At 38.9% G+C, this 20769-nt stretch overlaps 1 protein-coding gene across 1 annotated transcript in view; it reads right to left on the bottom strand.

Annotated features, from left to right (window-relative positions):
• DDX11 (DEAD/H-box helicase 11) overlaps positions 1 to 20769 on the bottom strand; it is a 552545-nt gene that overhangs the window by 516983 nt on the left and 14793 nt on the right. The window contains exons 2-4 of the mRNA XM_053718816.1: positions 10153 to 10299; positions 7594 to 7812; positions 950 to 1036 (exon numbers count right to left, since the gene is read on the bottom strand). Of these exons, the coding sequence (XP_053574791.1) occupies positions 950 to 1036; positions 7594 to 7812; positions 10153 to 10296 (450 nt within the window). The 5' untranslated portion in view covers positions 10297 to 10299. The remainder of the gene's footprint in view (positions 1 to 949; positions 1037 to 7593; positions 7813 to 10152; positions 10300 to 20769) is intronic.

Raw genomic sequence — 20769 nt, 5'->3', positions numbered from 1 at the left:
AGGAGAATATCCCACAAGTAATGGATGAATCCGTGGACTGGATACACCTTACAAGAGAAAAAGAGTTTTCCTCATCTGGTGGATGTGTCCCTGTTTGGAGACCTTTGGAGGTCGCTAGAATCTATATTTTGGATTCTTTTGGGAGAATCATTTAAACTCACACCTACCATGGTCCTTTTACATAATAGACCCAAGATAAATGTAAAATTAGGATCACTCTTTTCCAAAGTGGCCAAAGTTAGCACGACACTGGAAGTCCACACATGTACCTAGTATCACCGAGTGGTTAGAGAGAACTAGAGAATTGATGGAAATCAAAGAGTATTCATAGCTCAGATTAAATAAACTAGCTATATTCCAAGATATTACATTTTACTGTGAAATCTTGCTAACACAAATACACTAATATGAGTCAATCAGATGACAAATATGCTCAAACTGCTCTACCTCAATGATAAGAGCCCACGCTTCATTGCTCCCTAACTCTCTCCCTGGTCTGGTTCACAAACTTTCCCCTTTTCCTCTGATCTTTCTATTCTTATCCCCCTCTTCCTTTCTCATCCTACTTTTCTCCTTTTCTATTATTAGGATTGCCATAATCTAAGTTAAATAATTGTTATTTGTAATTGACACACATTTCATCTGGAGATATTATATTGCAATCTGGACATTTAGAATTGCACCAGTTACTCCTTGCTTCACCCTTACCTTTTTGAGCTGTATTTACCCAACAAGTATCTGAACAATATCGTAAAAGCTTTATATTTAAAGAGATGTCAATTGTAACATATGTTTTCTTTGGACAAAATCAATAAAGATTAATGAATGAATGAAGAAAACATTTTTTTTTCCTGATTTCCCTCGCATATTACAGCCCCAGAGGTTATTTCCACTTAGACTATGTGTTGTGTAATCAGCTAATTTCTGTGAGGATTTGTACATTACTTACCTTCCTTTTGGAAGCAAACTTCAGCTGCACATTATGTCGAATCTGCTCCAGACGTTCTTCTCTTTTCTTTCTTCGTAGCTGCTCCTCCTAAAAAGAGAAAAAAGGAAACCATCAGTTTTCCAGAACAACTGTGCAGCCATCTTTATTTCATATGGCTTTTTAAAGGGCAAGTCAACCCAAAATCTATACTATAATTGCGTTTTTAACACGTCCGTCGCCACTTGCCCACGCATCCTCAAAGGAATGTTGGCTACTCGAGTCAGCCAAAAGAATGTTGGCTGTGGATTCTTTAACCACCCTGCCATTTTCGGAATCCACCTGGATTGTCATGCTGCTCCTCCTGTTGCGGCAGTGTAACTGCAGCACGGTGATGACATCATCACCGCCCACCCTGTCTTCCCTATGTAAGTGCCTCAGTCTCTCTCACCTGTGCCCAAGTATAGGTGTTACTTCATGTTTTCTTGGGTGCTGTATTTCTGTTTACTGGATTGCTATATTGATACTCTGTTGATGAACCCTGCCTGTTTGATTACTCTGCTTGCTTATCCCCTGAACTACTGGATTGATACTTTGTTGCTGAACTCTGCCAGTCTGACCATTCTATCGGTTTACCTCTGAACAGCTATTCTGCTGGATATCCTTTTGTTGCTGACTCCTGCCTGTTCCCGGTCCTTATATTGGTTTACCCCTGAACTGCCATACTTCTGGATTACCTTCCTGTTGCCGCTGAGTATTGCTTACCTCATTTTACAAACTCTCTCTCTGCTCTGGGATATTTCCTATCATTCCACTTGACGCCGGGATAAGAAGACTACTGGCCAAATTTGGTCTGATAGTGGAATATTCAACGAGCATTACATAGATGCAGCGTAGGCAAATGAAGCATTAAGGGAAAAAAACAAGCAACCGCCCGCATGAAATAACAAAAAAAAAAACTTCTTTAAATTGTACAATTGTACAAAATCCTGTAAAGAAAGATCTTTTATGATATATGTGTTAAAAAAGTTTGAAACAGTTAATTCTATGAATGAAGGATCAAAAACACCTGCAAAGGCAAATGAAGATCAGGATATCCAGTATATAAGGACGAAATAATGAACCTTCAGGCATCTTGATAAAGGCCCAAGGGCTGAAATGCGTAGAAACTGCTGAAGTATACGTTTGTGTGTTCAATACATACAATTCAAATTGTAACTATCACCTAAAGAACAAATACTAATGTTAGCTAAGAATCTAGCAAGTATACTGAATCTCTGGGTACTTTATATCTCAAGTATTTACTCCAAGGTATTCATAAGTATAATTCCCAGTTACTTGCTACTAGCAAGGTCAGTAACACTGCACAGATATCCTTGAGCTGCAAAAACGCTAGTTCATTCTAAAAATCGGCAATACCCTTAAAGAGGGATTTGAATTTGTACACTTTAACAGCCATTGGTGGAGACCAACAAAACTGAAGGATTTCTGAACAGTCAAATTCAGTCACGTGATAAAACATCAACAGACTTTTGTGGATAAACAGTGAGTAAAAGAAGAAACATTGATACACTGTATAGACTACTAAAATAAAAGGAATTCTCTTCTTTTGTATCAATTCCACAAGGAGGAATTGCCATTTTCAAGGAGAGACATTTTAACAGACTTTTAAACATTTAATTTGCAAGAAAGTACCGGTAATCGTTTTGCAAGAAATTTGTTGATTTGCAAAAAACTATTTGGTATGTGTATTATATGATTTTATGCACTCAAATTGCAAACTAAGAAATATGTATTTATGAAATGTGAACGGATGCATCCGTTTTTTTAAGAGTTGATTTCTATAATAAATCACTATTTTTTCTCAACACCATTATACTCATTTACCATTACTATTTGTTTTTTATATAAATATTATTTACATGATATAAAGATATAACAGTGGGGTACGAATAGCTTTTTTAGCGCCAACCCTTTCTTGGTGACATTGTATGCATATTTGTCTATCGGTTAGGAGATCCTTTAGATTTTTGAGGATTGAGCTTTTTATTCACATAGAAGGAACTAGGTATTTGTGTGCTTAAGAAACACATAAACCGCCTGCACGAAATAATAAAAAAACCTAACCCCCCCGAACAAAGTATAACACAAAAAAACGAACCGCCCATACTAAGTATAAACAAAAAAAAAACTAAGCGCCCCCAAGAAATATTAACAAACGCCTAAACCGCCAACCCCCACATCGCAAGATAATAAAGTAATTAACCCCTAATCCGCAAATTAAACAAAGCAAATAACATAATTAAAATATTAACCCCTTAACCGCAACCCCCCACATCGCAATAAACCGAATAAACATTAAATTTCAAAAAATAATCTAAAATTTAAAAAAAAAAGTCTAAAATTACAGAAAAAATAAACAAAATGATCAAAAATAAAAAAATGAAACCTAATTCTATGAAAATAAAAAAGCCCCCCCCAAAATAAAAACACCCCCTAATCTAAACTAAACTACCAATAGCCCTTAAAAAGGGCCTTTTGCAGAGCATTGTCCTAAGTTAAACAGCTCTTTTAAATGTAAAAAATACTTGCACATATATAGTTGTTCATCTGGTGTCCAGAGCTATTTCACTCTCCCTCGCCTCCGTGGATATTTCAAATAAATCTGCTGCTATACTTCATAGAATCTTTGCGAGTTCAATGAACTCCTGCAGCGTCCTTGTGTTAGGGCTACGGAAGCCAAAGTTTGACACACCTCCAAGAATAACGAGCAACGCGTTTTGGCTGCTCACAGCCTTTCTCAAGCTCGGAGGAAAGGAAGAATGAAATAGCTCTGGACACCAGGTGAACAACTAAAGGCATTCGGTGTAAGTATTTAAATACACCTTGCTATTGGAATTTTATATTTGCCTTAAAAGGATTTCTCTGTCCTTTATCTCGCCCCCATTCTGCAGCTATTTGCAATTCTTCAGCCCTTCAGCTTACACTAATGAAACGCTGGCTTAAAACTACTAACCAACAAACGGCTTTGCTCTTTTAACAAAAAGACATAATAAAAGACTTTTAAGACCTTTTGAAGAAACACACGCCTAGATTACGAGTTTTGCGTTAGAAGCTGTGCGTTGCTAACGAGCAGTTTATGCTCACCGCTCACTTACAGACAGCGCTGGTATTACAGGTTTTTACAAACCCGGCGTTAACCGCAAAAAAGTGAGCGAAGAGCAAAATTTTGCTCCACATCTCACCTCAATAGCAGCGCTGCTTACGTTAGCGGTAAGCTGGCTGAACATGCTCGTGCACGATTTCCCCATAGGAATCAATGGGGGAGAGCCGGCTGAAAAAAAAACTAACACCTGCAAAAAAGCAGCGTAAAGCTCCTAATGCAACCCCATTGATTCCTATGGGGAAATAAAAGTTATGTCTACACCTAACACCCTAACATGAACCCCGAGTCTACACACCCTTAATCTTACACTTATTAACCCCTAATCTGCTGCCCCCAACTTCGACACCTACATTATATTTATTAACCCCTAATCTTCCACTCCCAATGTCACCGCAACCTAACTACATTTATTAATCCCTAATCTGCCGCCCACAACGTCGCCACCACTATAATAAAGTTATTAACCCCTAAACCTAAGTCTAACCCTAACCCTAACCCCCCCTAACTTAAATATAATTTAAATAAATCTAAATAAAATTACTACAATTAACTAAATAATTCCTATTTAAAACTAAATACTTACCTATAAAATAAACCCTAAAATAGCTACAATATAACTAATAGTTACATTGTAGCTAGCTAAGGGTTTATTTTTATTTTACAGGCAATTTTGTATTTATTTTAACTATGTACAATAGTTATTAAAAAGTTATTAACTATTTAATAACTACATAGTTAAAATAAAGACAAATTTACCTGTAAAATAAAACCTAACCTATAATTAAATTAATTACCTAAATTAAATACAATTAATTACAATTAAATAAAATTATCTAAAGTACAAAAAAAACACTAAATTACAGAAAATAATAAAGAAATTACAAGATTTTTAAACTAATTACACCTAATCTAATCCCCCTAACAAAATAAAAAAGCCCCCCCCCCCCCAATAAAAAAGCCCTACCCTACACTAAATTACAAATAGCCCTTAAAAGGGCCTTTTGCGGGGCATTGCCCCAAAGTAATCAGCTCTTTACCTGAATAAAAAAATTACAATTCCCCCCCAACATTAAAACCCACCACCCACACAACCAACCCTACTCTAAAACCCACCCAATCCCCCTTTAAAAAAAAACTAACACTAACCCCCTGAAGATTACCTTACCCAACCGGGTCGAAGTCTGCAACGTAGCCAGCAGAAGTGATCCTCCAGACGGGCAGAAGTCTTCATCCAGACGGCATCTTCTATCTTCATCCATCTGGCACAGAGCGGCTCCATCTTCTAGACATTCCAAGCGGAGCATCTGCTTCGTCCGACATCTTCTTGAACAATGACGGTTCCTTTAAGTGACGTCATCCAAGATGGCGTCCATTCAATTTCTGATTGGCTGATCGAATTCGATCAGCCAATAGGAATTAAGGTAGGAAAAATCCTATTGGCTGATGCAATCAGCCAATAGGATTTAAGTTCAATCCTATTGGCTGATCCAATCAGCCAATAGAATGCGAGCTCAATCCTATTGGCTGATTGGATCACCAACCATCATTGTTCAAGAAGACGTCGGATGAAGAGGATGCTCCGCGTCGGATGTCTAGAAGATGGAGCCGCTCTGCGCCAGATGGATGAAGATAGAAGATGCCGCCTGGATGAAGACTTCTGCCCGTCTGGAGGACCATTTCTGCCCGTCTGGAAGACCACTTCTGCCGGCTTTGTTGAGGACTTCGGCCCGGTAGGGTGAAGACATCTCCCGGTAATGTGATCTTCAGGGGGTTAGTATAGGTTTTTTTAAGGGGGGATTGGGTGGGTTTTAGAGTAGGGTTGCTTGTGTGGGTGGTGGGTTTTAATGTTGGGTAAAAGAGCTGATTACTTTGGGGCAATGCCCCGCAAAAGGCCCTTTTAAGGGCTATTTGTAATTTAGTGTAGGGTAGGGCTTTTTTTTATTTGGGGGGGGGACTTTTTTTATTTTGTTAGGGGGATTAGATTAGGTGTAATTAGTTTAAAAATCTTGTAATTTCTTTATTATTTTCTGTAATTTAGTGTTTGTTTTTGTACTTTAGATTAAAAAAAAATAATTGTAATTAATTGTATTTAATTTAGGTAATTAATTTAATTATAGTGTAGTGTTAGGTGTAATTGTAACTTAGGTTAGGATTTATTTTACAGGTAAATTTGTCTTTATTTTAACTATGTAGTTATTAAATAGTTAATAACTATTTAATAACTATTGTACCTAGTTAAAATAAATACAAAGTTGCCTGTAAAATAAAAATAAACCCTAAGATAGCTACAATGTAACTATTAGTTATATTGTAGTTAGCTTAGGGTTTATTTTATAGGTAAGTATTTAGTTTTAAATAGGAATAATTTAGTTAATGATAGTAATTTTATTTAGATTTATTTAAATTATATTTAAGTTAGTGGGTGTTAGGGTTAGACATAGATTTAGGGGTTAATAACTTTAATATAGTGGCGGCGACGTTGGGGGCGGCAGATTAGGGGTTAATAAATGTAGATAGGCGGTGGTGATGTTAGGGACGGCAGATTAGGGGTTAATAATATTTAACTAATGTTTGCAATGCGGGAGTACGGCGGTTTAGGGGTTAATATATTTATTATAGTGGCGGAGATGTCCGGTTCGGCAGATTAGGGGTTAAAAATATTATTTTAGTGTTCGCGATGTGGGGGGGCGCCTCGGTTTAGGGGTTAATAGGTAGTTTATGGGTGTTAGTGTACTTTTTAGCACTTTAGTTAAGAGTTTTATGCTACGGGGTTGTAGTGTAAAACTCTTAACTACTGACTTTAAAATGCGGTACCAGGCTTGACAGGAGAGGGTGTACCGCTCACTTTTTGGAAGACTCGTAATACCGGCGCTATGGTCCCATTGGATTTGCGGTATTTCCAAGTCTGGCCAAAAAAGACTCGTAATACCAGCAGGCATTAAAAAGCAGCGTTAGGACCGGACAACGCTGCTTTTTAAGGCTAATGCAAAACTCGTATTCTAGGCCACAGACTTTTAACTTTTATATTCCCTAGATTTTGGAGGATTATTTATTGCAATATACATGTTATTATTTATTGCAATATACATATTATTGTTTATATGTGAAATGGTGTATATTTGATGTTTGTATTTGAATTCTGGCCACTGTTTATGCAAACTAGCTTGTGAAAACTAATCTGTTTTATTATTTTATATGTGCAAGTGTTTTTAGTTTTTAATTCATAACGATATTTTTTAAATTAAATATATATACACATTTATTATCCTTTCAGCCAGTTACTACACATTTAGCTGCTCCTTTGAGGGCAGCGCAGCTGTATACTATTACCAGCCTGCAGATTTCTGCAGACAGTGTAATTTAACCCCTAAAAGAGAGGGAATCCTTTCTTACAGCTGCTTTATGTACGCTTATTCAGCGCTGTGGCTTGTTTCTTTTCTTTCTTAGCATCCGGAGACCGCAGTATGAGAAAGTGTTTAAGAACATGGAGTAAATTTGGCACCTTTATCTTGTTCTTCATATCCAATTCCTCTTTCTTCTGTACAAATTGGGTTATCCAATCAGGTTCTGAGACAGATTTGGGGAGTGACTTTTCCGGCTCTTCCTTCCCTTTCTCCTCATTGTCTTTTTCACATAATACTTGAGCTTCCTCTTGGCGCTTCTTCTCCTCAAAGTCATGTAGCCAAGAGAGGGCACCACAGATCAAACTCAAAGACTTCCCCTAAAATGGAGAGAGATACATTTTAATTAGCTAATTATAACATACAATAAACCAACTTTTTGATTTACAAAGAACACGTAGAAATGGTATGCTTCAATAAACAGTAAAATACCATTTTACAGCTAAAACGAGAGAAGTGTATAATAGGTTCACTATCTCACAAATGATTATAGACTACGATAAAATGTCAAGGTTGTTCATCTGTATGTCCAGAAGAACCCATTTTTTTTACTGAACAAAACTTGTGATCAGATAAAAGTTAAATAACTTATCTTAACTTGTAATATAGTTTAAAATGTTAGTGTAAGTATTTGACTTTACAAACATAAAGATGAGCAGCATATTTGCTTACATTGATCCCTAGTTAAATTACACCCAGCTATGGCTAAGCAAGATGCCAGCGGTTTAAAAAAAAATATTATATTATCAAATTAAAGGAGCATTAATAACAGAAGATTTGTATCAAATGCACATTGAAACCACAGTGCAATAGAATTTACTTACATTTTCAGTAGATTTTTATCCAACAAATTTCAACATTTCCTTCACTTTCCAGTGAATTACAGACTCATATGCATGCACTGTGAACTCTTGCACCTTGCTCAGTAAGAGATGGTGCCTAAGAAGGCATACATAGAAAAAAGACTGCACAATTTGATAATGGAACAGGAAAGTTTTTTTTTTTGTTTTTTTTTAAAGATTGAATATTCTGTCTGAATTGTGAACGCTTAATTTTGATGTTAGTGTCGCTTTAATACTGGAGTAAAGCAAAATGTTGTAAGTAATATTTCAAAATGTGTCTAAAAGGGACATATAAGTCATTTTTATATATGCATCAGAAATTAATCACTGTATTGCAAAAAAATCTGCATACATAATAAATGTTTTTAAAGCAGTCAAAATTGCCATTTTAAGCATCACTTGCATTAATTTGCAGACCATAGGCACCCCTTTTGAAAAGTCTCTTAACTCTGTACGTCGCTGGTCTTTCTATAAGGGGTGTGTATTTCAATAGCACAGTCTTGCCACACTATTTTAGCAAGCCTGCAGGAGGAAGGTTCTAATAGCACAGTCTTGCAGCTTGCGGCAAGACGCACTATTACAGGCAGACAATCCCTTAAAGGGACATTATACACTCATTTTTTCTTTGCATAAAGGTTTTGTAGATGATCTATTTATATAGCCCATAAAGGTTTTTTTTTTAAATAAATGTTTAGTTTTGCTTATTTTTAAATAACATTGCTCTGATTTTCAGACTCCTAACCAAGCCCCAAAGTTTTTTGTGAATACCGTCAGCTACCTTCTCCAGCTTGCTCCTGTTTGTGTAAAGGGTCTTTTCATATGCAAAAGAAGGGGGAGGGGGGGTGTCTTATTTGCCACTTGCAGTGGGCTTTCCAGCTACCTTTTCAACAGAGCCAAACTGACAGCTTCTAAGTAAGTTTTGAAACAGTTTTATACTGGATTTTCATATCAGTATCTGTGCATCTTATTCTTTATAGTAGTGTCTATTACATGCAGTTAAATGAAGATGAGTATATACTGTCCCTTTAACAACCAGCGACTTACAGGGTATGTAGCAGTCGTTAAGGGTTGAATTCTCATCTCCATTAAAGGGATAGTAAACAACAACAAACATTTTTTTTTAAAGATAATCCCTTATTTAGCATTCCCCAGTTTTGCATAACAATTACTGTAATTGAAAGAAAAATACTTTTTACCTCTGTAATTACCTTGTATCTAAGCTTCTGCAGACTGCCTCCTTATCTCAGATCTTTTGACAGACTTGCATTTCAGGCAACTAGTGCTGACTCTTAAATAACTCCACATGCATGAGCACAATGTTATTTATATGAAACACATGAACTAGCGCTGTCTACCTGTGAAAAACTGTCAAATGCATTCAGAGGCGGCCATTAAGGGCTTAGAAATTAGCATATGAGCCTACCTAGGTTTAGATTTCAACTAAGAATACCAAGAGAACAAAGCAAACTTGATGATAAAAGTACATTAGAAAGTGGTTTAAAATTACATGCCCTGACTGAATCATGAAAGTTTAAATTGAGCTTTACTGTCCCTTTAAAGTGGCCAATTAGGGACTGATACCTATGAGTTCCTGCACATATCAACCAATCTCTATGCAGCATATAGGATGGACATGGTTGTATTTTAACTTCTTGAGCGAGCATAAAAAACACACTTTCTTACTTTAATTACAGGAAAAGCAGGTAAAATGAATACTGTACTAAAACTTGCAACAATATTTATATCGCCCTTATCTTTTATTTCTAATATGCCAACATTTTCTGCAGACAATTCCATAAAAAAAATGTAAACCCTCACCGTTCCTGTTGGGCTCTCAAATATGCCAACCTTCCCAGCTTCCAGGACCTTATACAGCTCAGTCATGAATTCCTCCTGGATTTTATATGGCTGATAAGGGAATGGGAATTTAGAGGTGGTTTGATCTGTAGGCTCTCCAGTCATCTCCTAAAAAGAAGTTAACAGTAATAATAGTTTAAAACCTTACGGCTAGATTATGAGTTTTGCGTTAAGCTGAAAAAGCAGCGTTAACAGGTCCTAACGCTGCTTTTTCACTACCGCTGCTATTACGAGTCTTGCAGGTTTAGGGGCACCGCACACTTCTTTGGGCTTACCGCAAAACGACTTACGTAAACCTTTTTTTCTATGGGACTTCCATAGCACTGGTATTACGAGTCTGTCCTGGGAGGCCAAAAAGTGAGCGGTACACCCTCTACCTCCAAGATTCCTAACGCATTCTAAAGTCAGTAGTTATGAGTTTTACACTACAACGCTGTAGCATAAAACTCATAACTAAAGTGCTAAAAAGTACACTAACACCCATAAACTACCTATTAACCCCTACACCAAGGCCCCCCCCCCGCATCGCAAACACTATAATAAATGTTTTAACCCCTAATCTGCCGCTCCGGACATCGCCACCACTAGAATAAACATATTAACCCCTAAACCGCCGCACTCCCGCCTCGCAAACACTAGTTAAATATTATTAACCCCTAATATCGCTGCCACCTACATTATACTTATTAACCCCTAATCTGCCGTCCCTAACGTCACCGCCACTATATTAAATGTATTAACGACTAAATCTAAGTATAACCCTAACACCCCCTAACTTAAATATAATTTAAATAAAATTACTATCATTAACTAAACTAAACTAAATACTTACCTGTAAAATAAACCCTAAGCTAGCTACAATATAACTAATAGTTACATTGTAGCTAGCTTATGGTTCATTTTTATTTTACAGGCAAGTTTGTATTTATTTTAACTAGGTAGAATAGTTATTAAATAGTTATTAACTATTTAATAACTACCTAGCTAAAATAAATACAAATTGATCTGTAAAAAAAACCTAAGTTACAATAACACCTAACACTACACTACAATTAAATAATTTAACTAAATTAAATACAATTAAATAAATTAAATTAGCTAATTTACAAAAAAAACAAACACTAAATTACAGAAAATAAAAAAACAAATTACAGATCTTTAAACTAATTACACCTAATCTAATAGACCTATCAAAATAAAAAAGCCCCCCCAAAATAAAAAAAAAACCTAGACTAAACTAAACTATCTATTTTGCGGGGCATTACCCCAAAGTAATCGGCTCTTTTACCTGTAAAAAAAAAAATACAAACAACAGCCCAACAGTAAAACCCATCACCCACACAACCAACCCCCAAATAAAATACTAACTAAAAAAAACCTAAGCTCCCCATTCTATCAGCCAATCGGAATTAAGGTAGAAAAAATCCTATTGGCTGATGCAATCAGCCAATAGGATTGAGCTGGCATTCTATTGGCTGTTCCAATCAGCCAATAGAATGCAAGCTCAATCATATTGGCTGATTGGATCAGCCAATAGGATTTTTTCTACCTTAATTCCGATTGGCTGATAGAATTCTATCAGCCAATCTGAATCTAAGGGACGCCATCTGGATGACGTTACTTAAAGAGATATTCATTACGAAGAAGCCGTCGTTTGAAGAGGATGCTCCGCGTCAGATGTCTTAAAGATGGACCCGCTCCACGCCAGAAGGATGAAGATAGAAGATGCCGTCTGGATGAAGACTTCTGCCATTCTGGAGGACCACTTCTGCCCGTCTGGAAGACCACTTCTGTCGGCTTCGTTGAGGACATCTTGCCGTTTGGATGAAGACTTCTCCTGGTAAGTGAATCTTCGTTGTTTAGTGTTAGGATTTTTTTAAGGGTGCATTGGGTGGGTTTATTTTTAGATTAGGGTTTGGGCCTGCAAAAGAGCTAAATGCCCTTTTAAGGGCAATGCCTATCCAAATGCCCTTTTCAGGGCAATAGGGAGCTTAGCTTTTTTAGTTAGTATTTTATTTGGGAGGTTGGTTGTGTGGGTGATGGGTTTTACTGTTGGGGGGGTGTTTGTATTTTTTTTTTTTTTTTACAGGTAAAAGAGCGGATTACTTTGGGGCAATGCCCCGCAAAAGGCCCTTTTAAGGGCTATTGATAGTTTAGTTTAGGCTAGGTTTTTGTTTTTTTGGGGGGGGCTTTTTTTTTTTATTTTGATAGGGCTATTAGATTAGGTGTAATTAGTTTAAAGATCTGTAATTTGTTTTTTATTTTCTGTAATTTAGTGTTTGTTTTTCGTGATTTAGCTAATTTAATTTAATTTATTTAATTGTATTTAATTTAGTTAATTTATTTAATTGTATTTAATTTAGTTAAATTATTTAATTGTAGTGTAGTGTTAGGTGTTAGTGTAACTTAGGTTAGGTTTTATTTTACAGGTCAATTAGTATTTATTTTAGCTAGGTAGTTATTAAATAGTTAATAACTATTTAGTAACTATTCTACCTAGTTAAAATAAATACAAACTTGCCTGTAAAATAAAAATAAACCCTAAGCTAGCTACAATGTAACTATTAGTTATATTGTAGCTAGCTTAGGGTTTATTTTACAGGTAAGTATTTGGTTTTAAATAGAAATAATTTAGTTAATTATAGTAATTTTATTTAGATTTATTTTAATTATATTTCATTTAGGGGGTGTTAGGGTTAGGTTTAGGGGTTAATACATTTAATATAGTGGTGGCAACGATGGGGGCGGCAGATTAGGGGTTAATAAATGTAGGTAGGTTGCAGCAATGTTAGAGGCAGCAGATTAGGGGTTAATAACTATAATGTAGACGGCGACGGTGTTCGGAGCGGCAGATTAGGGGTTAATAAGAATAATGAAGGTGTCGGCAATGTCGGGGGTGGCAGATTAGGGGTTAATAAGTGTAAGATTAGGGGTGTTTAGACTCGGGTTCATGTTAGGGTGTTAGGTGTAAAAATAAAATGTGTTTCCCCATAGGAATCAATGGGTCTGCGTTACTGAGTTTTATGCTGCTATTTTGCAGGTGTTAGACTTTTTCTCAGCCGGTTCTCCCCATTGATGTCTATGGGGAAATCGTGCACGAGCACGTATGACCAGCTCACCGCTGACTTAAGCAGCGCTGGTATTGAAGTTTGGTATAGAGCACAATTTTGCTTAACGCTCACTTCTTGCCATTTAACGCCGGGTTTAGAAAAACCTGTAATACCAGCGCTGCAGGTAAGTGAGTGGTGAGAGAAAACTGCTCGTTAGCACCGCATAGCTCCTAATGCAAAATTCGTAATCTGGCCGTTAGATTACATTTTTTTACCCCATGAGATAAGATTTCTTAAACTCTTGATATACTATGTGTTGCAGAATTCCATAATGTAGTGTATTATCACCAAATACTTCATTATGCCAGCAAAAAAAAAAATGAAGAGCTTATTAGAAGGGAGAGTGTGTTGTATGTGGGTGGCTGTATATTTTATTACAAGTACAGAGACTCCTATTTTGCATAACCTTCTTTTTACTACCTATGCAGCTTTTTACAGAATAACATTCAATAAAACATAAAAAAACATGCAAATGAGCTGATGAAACAAGCCAATGAGCATAAACGTAGTGCCCATAAACTGCCCACATAGTCCCAATTCCTCTTTCTTTTTGCTGCTTGTGCAGATAAGTACATTCTCCTTTTCTCAGTACATTTGTATTTAATAGCGATATTCCCATTTCTGGTTTTAAAATTGTGAGCTAATTTTCCCATAATCTAGGGTATTTTTATTTTCCATTTTAATAAATAAAAAAGATTTTATCCCTCATACTACTTTGTTTTTCTGTGTATTAGGTTGCGGTCCTTACCGCTTGCCTCACTTTGTTTTAGAAGGTTTTCCTTTAGTCTTCGTTTCCTGGGCTGTGTTAACTTCAGCCGTTTTTTCTATTTCCTCTACTGTCTCTCCTCTGCCATTACGCGTCTTCCGACACGCCCCACTCAATTACCTCAGAGCTGACACAGAGCCTGTCAGCAATTTACAGCCTCCTCAGCTGTTCCTCTGTAACCGGTACATTTTCGGATACATTGTAAGAAACCAGTTTAAATTTTTTTTCATTCTACATACTGCAGTAATTTATTTTCTCCACTAAGTGTCCCCATATGTTTATTTTATTTTACAGGTTGCCAAATACTCACTTTGTTTTTTCTTCAACTCCACAAATTTCAATCATTTTATGCTAACTGGTATTGTTGGCCTCTTTGATTATATAACAATGTCTCAGCCAGAGGACATGGAGATTTCTGTAAATTCCTTGAATGATAAATTGTTCAATTTTATTTCACAAGTGGATAATAAAATCAACTCCCTTATGGCTGTCATTAACCCCAATACGTCTGTATTAAAAAAGTGCAAATCAAAAAATCAAACATTTAACCCCTTCTTCCCCAAAACAATTGCACTTAAGAACGTCTAGTCTGTCTCATCCAGACTCTCCTCATACTCTGCAAATCGCAGATATTCCCTCTGCTGGCCGGCAGATTACTCTAGGCACCAGAACCCCTGATCATAAGAGCCGTGTATCAGGGCGTATTTTTTCAGATTCTGATCTCACTCTTTTAAAGAGATCAGTCTCTGACCCTAAGGCTCACAAAAGACCTTATGATATCATCTCCTCTTCTGAGTAAGAATATTTTTCAGATAATAATCGTTCCATCCCCTCTGATGCTTTCTCCTCTGATTTTGATGAATTTATTAAATATGAGTGACGCAAAAAAGCCCATCTTAATTTGCCTCAGAAAGAAAAAAAAGATTCCTTGATTCTTTGGGTAATCCCCTGACCAAACCTGATGAACTCCAACATCCCAATTCTACTGAATGGTTTCCTTCTAAGGAAATTGCGGATTATATGGACCATTACCTGCGTAATTCCCTTAAAAAATCCTCTAGGTCAAAACTCAAAGCCGAGTGCCCTAGACCCTCCCTGCCTAAAAATTCGACCATTACCCCTGAAATTGACTCCAATATTTTAAAATTTCTTGGTCCCCAAGGTTCCAACCTTAAAAAAGGTTCTGACCGCCTACTTAGGGCTTGTCAGGATAAGCTTATGGATACCACTGATCCCATTGCAAAAAAATTTGATCTCACTGAGGCTATTGCTTCCAATTCCTCCCTTGATCCTTTTGTCATTAGGGAATGGATTTTAAGATCTGTTGCTTTCCTTGGCAACGCTAATGAGACCATAGTCACAGAAAGGAGAAGCATTTTTCACAAATTAGATCCCAAACTATCTGAGACATATATTTATTTAAAATTATTAATTATGCAAAGACGTTCAATACTTTGTCAAAGACAAAATCTACCATTAAAAAGACCCTATACACATAATCGAGTGGTTTTGACAGGGCTGGGAAAAGAAGGGGCCGTTTTCCCGGGCGATCCAGCTATAACGCATATAACTCCAGGTCCCAATACTATTATTCAAACCAATCACAAAATCAGGCGCAGAATCCTGCCTTCTTCCCATCAAGAGGTCGATCCTGGCCATCAAGGTCCTTTCGTCACAGAGGCCGTTCCAGATTTAACTCAGGTAAATCGTCTCCTACCCCCTTTCCTTCCCTTTTTTTCCCAACAAAATAGGTGGAAAACTCGCTGTATTTCTCCAAAATTCGCACTTTAGATCCCTGGGTTCTCCAAACTATTTCTGGAGCCATAATAGATTTTGTATCTTCCAAATCCCATCTTATTTTCAAAAACAGACATAGTTACCATAGACTCAGAAGTGTCATCCCTAGTAACAAAACAGGCCATAGAACTGGTCCTCAGGAGCGAGAACAGTTATGTGAGCACTCTGTTTCTGGTCAAAAAGAAGAATGGTCTCTTCTGTCCAGTGATAAATCTCAGAACTTTGAATGCCTCAGTCTGTTACCAGCACTTCAAGATGGAGGGCATTCATCTTCTTCGAGATTGTCTTCAGGATCGGAATTGGCTGGTTCGCTTGGATCTAACCAATGATTATTTGACTGTTCTCATCCATCAGGATTTCAGGAGATTCCTTTGTTTTTCTTGGAACAACATCCTTTGACAATTCACTTGCCTTCCATTCAGCCTTTTCTCTGCCCCTTGGATTTTTACAAGAATTCTGAAACCTGTTACGGCATGGCTCAGATTCAGGGGTGTTTGTCTAATCATATCTGGACGATATCCTCTTAATGAACCAAGATCATTCCACTCTCTTATCTCATCTCCAACTTACCACCTCTCTATTGGAAAACTTGGGTTTCCTCATAAACAAAGAAAAATCTGTTCTCTCTCCCACTCAGAATCTTACTTTTCTGGTACTTCTCATAGACACCATTTCCTCTACCCTCAGTCTTCCCCGGGACAAAATTACCAACATAAAGAAAGAAATAGCACTTGTTCTCAAGAAACCTTCCACTCCTGAGACTTTTAGCTGGAATTATCAGCCTCCTTTCTTCCTCCATTCAAGCGATCTTTCCTGCCCCACTTCACTACCCGGCCCTTCAACGTTTAAAGATCCTACACCTCCACAAAGGTTATGCTTATTCTCATCTGATTTCTCTCTCTCTAGAAGCCCATCAAGAACTCTTTTGGTGGCTTTGCAATATGGATGCCTGGAATGGCAGAGCCATTTTTGGAAATTTTCTGAATCCGATAATAGAGGCAGATGCCAGTAACTCGGGTTGGGGCGCCCGTTGTGGTCCTCTTATTACTGGAGGCAAATGGACAAATACGGAGAGAAGCCTTCACATCAATTACAAAGAACTTCTTGCGGGTTCTTTTGCAATAAGGAGTTTAGTTCACAACTCTTCTCCTTTATCAGTTATCCTCCGCATGGACAACATTTCTGCCGTGAGTAGGGCTGCAACTAACGATTATTTTCATAATCGATTAATCGACTAATCGGATAAAAAGAGAATCAATAATAGTTTTCTATGTTTTAAATAAAATCCACATAATGAGTGTTACGAATATAAACTTCAGACTAAAACTTTACATTAATAAAAAGAGAGAAGCGCTCAACCTGGGAACGAACAATGGCATAATAGCTTGTTCTATGGCTAGTTACCACCCTAGAAGCAGCCTCTTTTTGCTCAATATGTGCCTTTCACAGAGAAGAACTTTCCTGTAGCATATCAGTCTGATCCTGACTTCACAGTACAGTCCAGCCCCGAAATACCAGGCAATCCTTCTCTGAACAAGAGAAACAGCAAAACCCCAGACGTACGTTTCGGCCTATTGTGGGCCTCGTCAGTGAGGTGCAGCCATATCCCTCTAGGCACACCGAGCAACGGGTCCACGTCTGGATTCCCGCATCACACTTAGGGAGACTTCCCCAAGTGTCATAATTTGCATAAATAAAAAGAGAGAAGCGCTCAACCTGGGAACGAACAATGGCATAATAGCTTGTTCTATGGCTAGTTACCACCCTAGAAGCAGCCTCTTTTTGCTCAATATGTGCCTTTCACAGAGAAGAACTTTCCTGTAGCATATCAGTCTGATCCTGACTTCACAGTACAGTCCAGCCCCGAAATACCAGGCAATCCTTCTCTGAACAAGAGAAACAGCAAAACCCCAGACGTACGTTTCGGCCTATTGTGGGCCTCGTCAGTGAGGTGCAGCCATATCCCTCTAGGCACACCGAGCAACGGGTCCACGTCTGGATTCCCGCATCACACTTAGGGAGACTTCCCCAAGTGTCATAATTTGCATAAATAAAAAGAGAGAAGCGCTCAACCTGGGAACGAACAATGGCATAATAGCTTGTTCTATGGCTAGTTACCACCCTAGAAGCAGCCTCTTTTTGCTCAATATGTGCCTTTCACAGAGAAGAACTTTCCTGTAGCATATCAGTCTGATCCTGACTTCACAGTACAGTCCAGCCCCGAAATACCAGGCAATCCTTCTCTGAACAAGAGAAACAGCAAAACCCCAGACGTACGTTTCGGCCTATTGTGGGCCTCGTCAGTGAGGTGCAGCCATATCCCTCTAGGCACACCGAGCAACGGGTCCACGTCTGGATTCCCGCATCACACTTAGGGAGACTTCCCCAAGTGTCATAATTTGCATAAATAAAAAGAGAGAAGCGCTCAACCTGGGAACGAACAATGGCATAATAGCTTGTTCTATGGCTAGTTACCACCCTAGAAGCAGCCTCTTTTTGCTCAATATGTGCCTTTCACAGAGAAGAACTTTCCTGTAGCATATCAGTCTGATCCTGACTTCACAGTACAGTCCAGCCCCGAAATACCAGGCAATCCTTCTCTGAACAAGAGAAACAGCAAAACCCCAGACGTACGTTTCGGCCTATTGTGGGCCTCGTCAGTGAGGTGCAGCCATATCCCTCTAGGCACACCGAGCAACGGGTCCACGTCTGGATTCCCGCATCACACTTAGGGAGACTTCCCCAAGTGTCATAATTTGCATAAATAAAAAGAGAGAAGCGCTCAACCTGGGAACGAACAATGGCATAATAGCTTGTTCTATGGCTAGTTACCACCCTAGAAGCAGCCTCTTTTTGCTCAATATGTGCCTTTCACAGAGAAGAACTTTCCTGTAGCATATCAGTCTGATCCTGACTTCACAGTACAGTCCAGCCCCGAAATACCAGGCAATCCTTCTCTGAACAAGAGAAACAGCAAAACCCCAGACGTACGTTTCGGCCTATTGTGGGCCTCGTCAGTGAGGTGCAGCCATATCCCTCTAGGCACACCGAGCAACGGGTCCACGTCTGGATTCCCGCATCACACTTAGGGAGACTTCCCCAAGTGTCATAATTTGCATAAATAAAAAGAGAGAAGCGCTCAACCTGGGAACGAACAATGGCATAATAGCTTGTTCTATGGCTAGTTACCACCCTAGAAGCAGCCTCTTTTTGCTCAATATGTGCCTTTCACAGAGAAGAACTTTCCTGTAGCATATCAGTCTGATCCTGACTTCACAGTACAGTCCAGCCCCGAAATACCAGGCAATCCTTCTCTGAACAAGAGAAACAGCAAAACCCCAGACGTACGTTTCGGCCTATTGTGGGCCTCGTCAGTGAGGTGCAGCCATATCCCTCTAGGCACACCGAGCAACGGGTCCACGTCTGGATTCCCGCATCACACTTAGGGAGACTTCCCCAAGTGTCATAATTTGCATAAATAAAAAGAGAGAAGCGCTCAACCTGGGAACGAACAATGGCATAATAGCTTGTTCTATGGCTAGTTACCACCCTAGAAGCAGCCTCTTTTTGCTCAATATGTGCCTTTCACAGAGAAGAACTTTCCTGTAGCATATCAGTCTGATCCTGACTTCACAGTACAGTCCAGCCCCGAAATACCAGGCAACCTTCTCTGAACAAGAGAAACAGCAAAACCCCAGACGTACGTTTCGGCCTATTGTGGGCCTCGTCAGTGAGGTGCAGCCATATCCCTCTAGGCACACCGAGCAACGGGTCCACGTCTGGATTCCCGCATCACACTTAGGGAGACTTCCCCAAGTGTCATAATTTGCATAAATAAAAAGAGAGAAGCGCTCAACCTGGGAACGAACAATGGCATAATAGCTTGTTCTATGGCTAGTTACCACCCTAGAAGCAGCCTCTTTTTGCTCAATATGTGCCTTTCACAGAGAAGAACTTTCCTGTAGCATATCAGTCTGATCCTGACTTCACAGTACAGTCCAGCCCCGAAATACCAGGCAATCCTTCTCTGAACAAGAGAAACAGCAAAACCCCAGACGTACGTTTCGGCCTATTGTGGGCCTCGTCAGTGAGGTGCAGCCATATCCCTCTAGGCACACCGAGCAACGGGTCCACGTCTGGATTCCCGCATCACACTTAGGGAGACTTCCCCAAGTGTCATAATTTGCATAAATAAAAAGAGAGAAGCGCTCAACCTGGGAACGAACAATGGCATAATAGCTTGTTCTATGGCTAGTTACCACCCTAGAAGCAGCCTCTTTTTGCTCAATATGTGCCTTTCACAGAGAAGAACTTTCCTGTAGCATATCAGTCTGATCCTGACTTCACAGTACAGTCCAGCCCCGAAATACCAGGCAATCCTTCTCTGAACAAGAGAAACAGCAAAACCCCAGACGTACGTTTCGGCCTATTGTGGGCCTCGTCAGTGAGGTGCAGCCATATCCCTCTAGGCACACCGAGCAACGGGTCCACGTCTGGATTCCCGCATCACACTTAGGGAGACTTCCCCAAGTGTCTGGGGTTTTGCTATTTCTCTTGTTCAGAGAGGGATTGCCTGGTATTTCGGGGCTGGACTGCACTGTTAAGTCAGGATCAGACTGATATGCTACAGGAAAGTTCTTCTCTGTGAAAGGCACATATTGAGCAAAAAGAGGCTGCTTCTAGGGTGGTAACTAGCCATAGAACAAGCTATTATGCTATTGTTCGTTCCCAGGTTGAGCGCTTCTCTCTTTTTATTTATGCAAATTATGACACTTAGGGAAGTCTCCCTAAGTGTGATGCGGTAATCCAGACGTGGACCCGTTGCTCAGTGTGCCTAGAGGGATATGGCTGCACCTCACTGACGAGGCCCACAATAGGCCGAAACGTACGTCTGGGGTTTTGCTA

The sequence above is a fragment of the Bombina bombina genome, chromosome 6 (genome assembly GCF_027579735.1).
Source record: "Bombina bombina isolate aBomBom1 chromosome 6, aBomBom1.pri, whole genome shotgun sequence".
In the NCBI taxonomy this organism is placed as follows: domain Eukaryota; kingdom Metazoa; phylum Chordata; class Amphibia; order Anura; family Bombinatoridae; genus Bombina; species Bombina bombina.
Note: the sequence above shows the minus strand (reverse complement) of the source record. Positions and strands in the feature narration are given on the sequence as shown.